Raw genomic sequence first — 1,752 nt, 5'->3', positions numbered from 1 at the left:
GGCTGTTAATCCGCCAACAATAACTTCTGGGCTGCATATGAGGAAGCCGTTTATTTTTCCACCAATGGTGTTCCTTTTCTAAATGACGAAACTGACCCACGTGACCAGTACATGATGATGTCAAATCAGATCGAGGTTGTGCATGTGGTTTTTCTCCGGTATAATTTGAATATTATTGTTCCCGTAACACTTCTCAGTAATTCCCGCCACAATACTCTGATCGGATTTGTACCGAAGCTGTCAGCGCACAAGATGCAAGCGTATTTCAGATGGGTATTAATGCTTGTTATTCCAGTCAGCTTTATGACAGGTAAGTTTTGAAATGTGAGCTATCAGCGACAGTGCGTGTATAGTTACATTACACTGTGTCCCTGGAGATGGGTACAGATATTTATTACCATATTGATTAATGACTTGGATTAAGGAACAGAGTGTTGTATATCCAAATTTGTAGATGACATTAAATTAGGAGGACCAGTAAGTAAGTAGCGCAGATGTAAGGAGGGAGTTGATAGATGAAATGAGTGGGCAAAACGGGGGCATCTTGAAGTTAATGTGGGCAAAGGTGAGGACATCCACCCGGGACCTAAGAAAGATAAATCGGAGCATTTTCTAAATGATGAGAAACTAGGTATTGTTGAGGTGCAAAGTGATTTAGGAGCCCAGGTACACAAATCATTAAAAACAACTAGCCGTGTACAAAGTGCAGCCAAAGGGGCTAACAGAATGTTGGACTTTATCTCGAGGGGCTGGAATAAAAGGGCTGAAAGTTCTGCTTCCATTGTGTAAGCTCCGGTTAGACCGCATCTGGAGAACTGCGTTCAGATCTGGGCCCCGCGCCTCACCTCAGTGAAGGATATATTGGCCTTGGAGCGGTTACAGCGCAGATTCACCAGAATCATAACGGGGCATAGAACATTAAATTATGAGGACAGATTGCATAACCTTGGGTTGTATTCCCTTGTGAAAAAATATTGCGGTGTTTCAAATGTTAAACGCATTCCATAGGTTAGAAATGGAGAAAATATTTCCTCTAATCGGGAACTGCTACATTCCTGAGATACTTTTTGGAACTGACTGGTTTTGTCCGCTTTGCTCCATTAATAACATTGTTTTTTACAGGTAAAGAGGAAGTTGTACAAACATTTCCGTCACAGACTCCCAGTGAATGGAAAACCATATCGATGAACTGTCACACAACCACTCCGTTCTCCGCGATACACTGGTACGTGCAGCCTCCAAACCAGAGCCCAAAGATGTTGCTAATGGCATCGGAAAAGGGTGAACATAAAGGTCGCTTTACAGCCGTCAGTCGAAGTTCGGAGAAGCGCAGCTCCCTGACAATCGCAGCCTTACGTCTGACAGACACCGCGACCTACTTCTGTGTCGTACACACAGTGGAATAAGGAGCGACAGAATCCGTACAAAAACCGGGGCTGCTTTTCGGAGCGTATGTTTAGGAAGAAGAACGAATGTGGTAGATTTTCACTTTGTGCTATCGTGTAAACCGGGTGATAGAGAATCAGCAGCCCGTTTTACATCTGTGCTGATTTATATTTCCATTGATATCAGTGGAACTACACATCGGGGGAGATGTAAACTAGGCCACCGACTCGCTCTCACCGGTTTAACACTGTCCCCCAGTGAAAATCTACCCCAATGTGCATTTGTTCAGCTAATTTCACGTCTCCAGCGCGCTCCAAAGCACTTTAAAATTGGTGAACTGCATTTTGAAGAGTAATTACTGTTCTT

The 1,752-nt window shown here is 43.7% G+C and overlaps 1 gene segment (V, D, J or C); it reads left to right on the top strand.

Annotated features, from left to right (window-relative positions):
- Positions 1-252: 252 nt before the first annotated feature.
- LOC147118450 (T cell receptor alpha variable 10-like) lies at positions 253-1,406 on the top strand. The segment is given in 2 exon segments: positions 253-310; positions 1,123-1,406. Coding segments are annotated over 2 exon segments (342 nt in total).
- Positions 1,407-1,752: the final 346 nt, after the last annotated feature.

The sequence above is a fragment of the Somniosus microcephalus genome, chromosome 4, assembly GCF_052327205.1.
Source record: "Somniosus microcephalus isolate GS21.2 chromosome 4, FLI_Smic_1.0, whole genome shotgun sequence".
Taxonomy (NCBI): Eukaryota; Metazoa; Chordata; class Chondrichthyes; order Squaliformes; family Somniosidae; genus Somniosus; species Somniosus microcephalus.
This window is presented reverse-complemented; position numbering and strand designations above follow the sequence as displayed.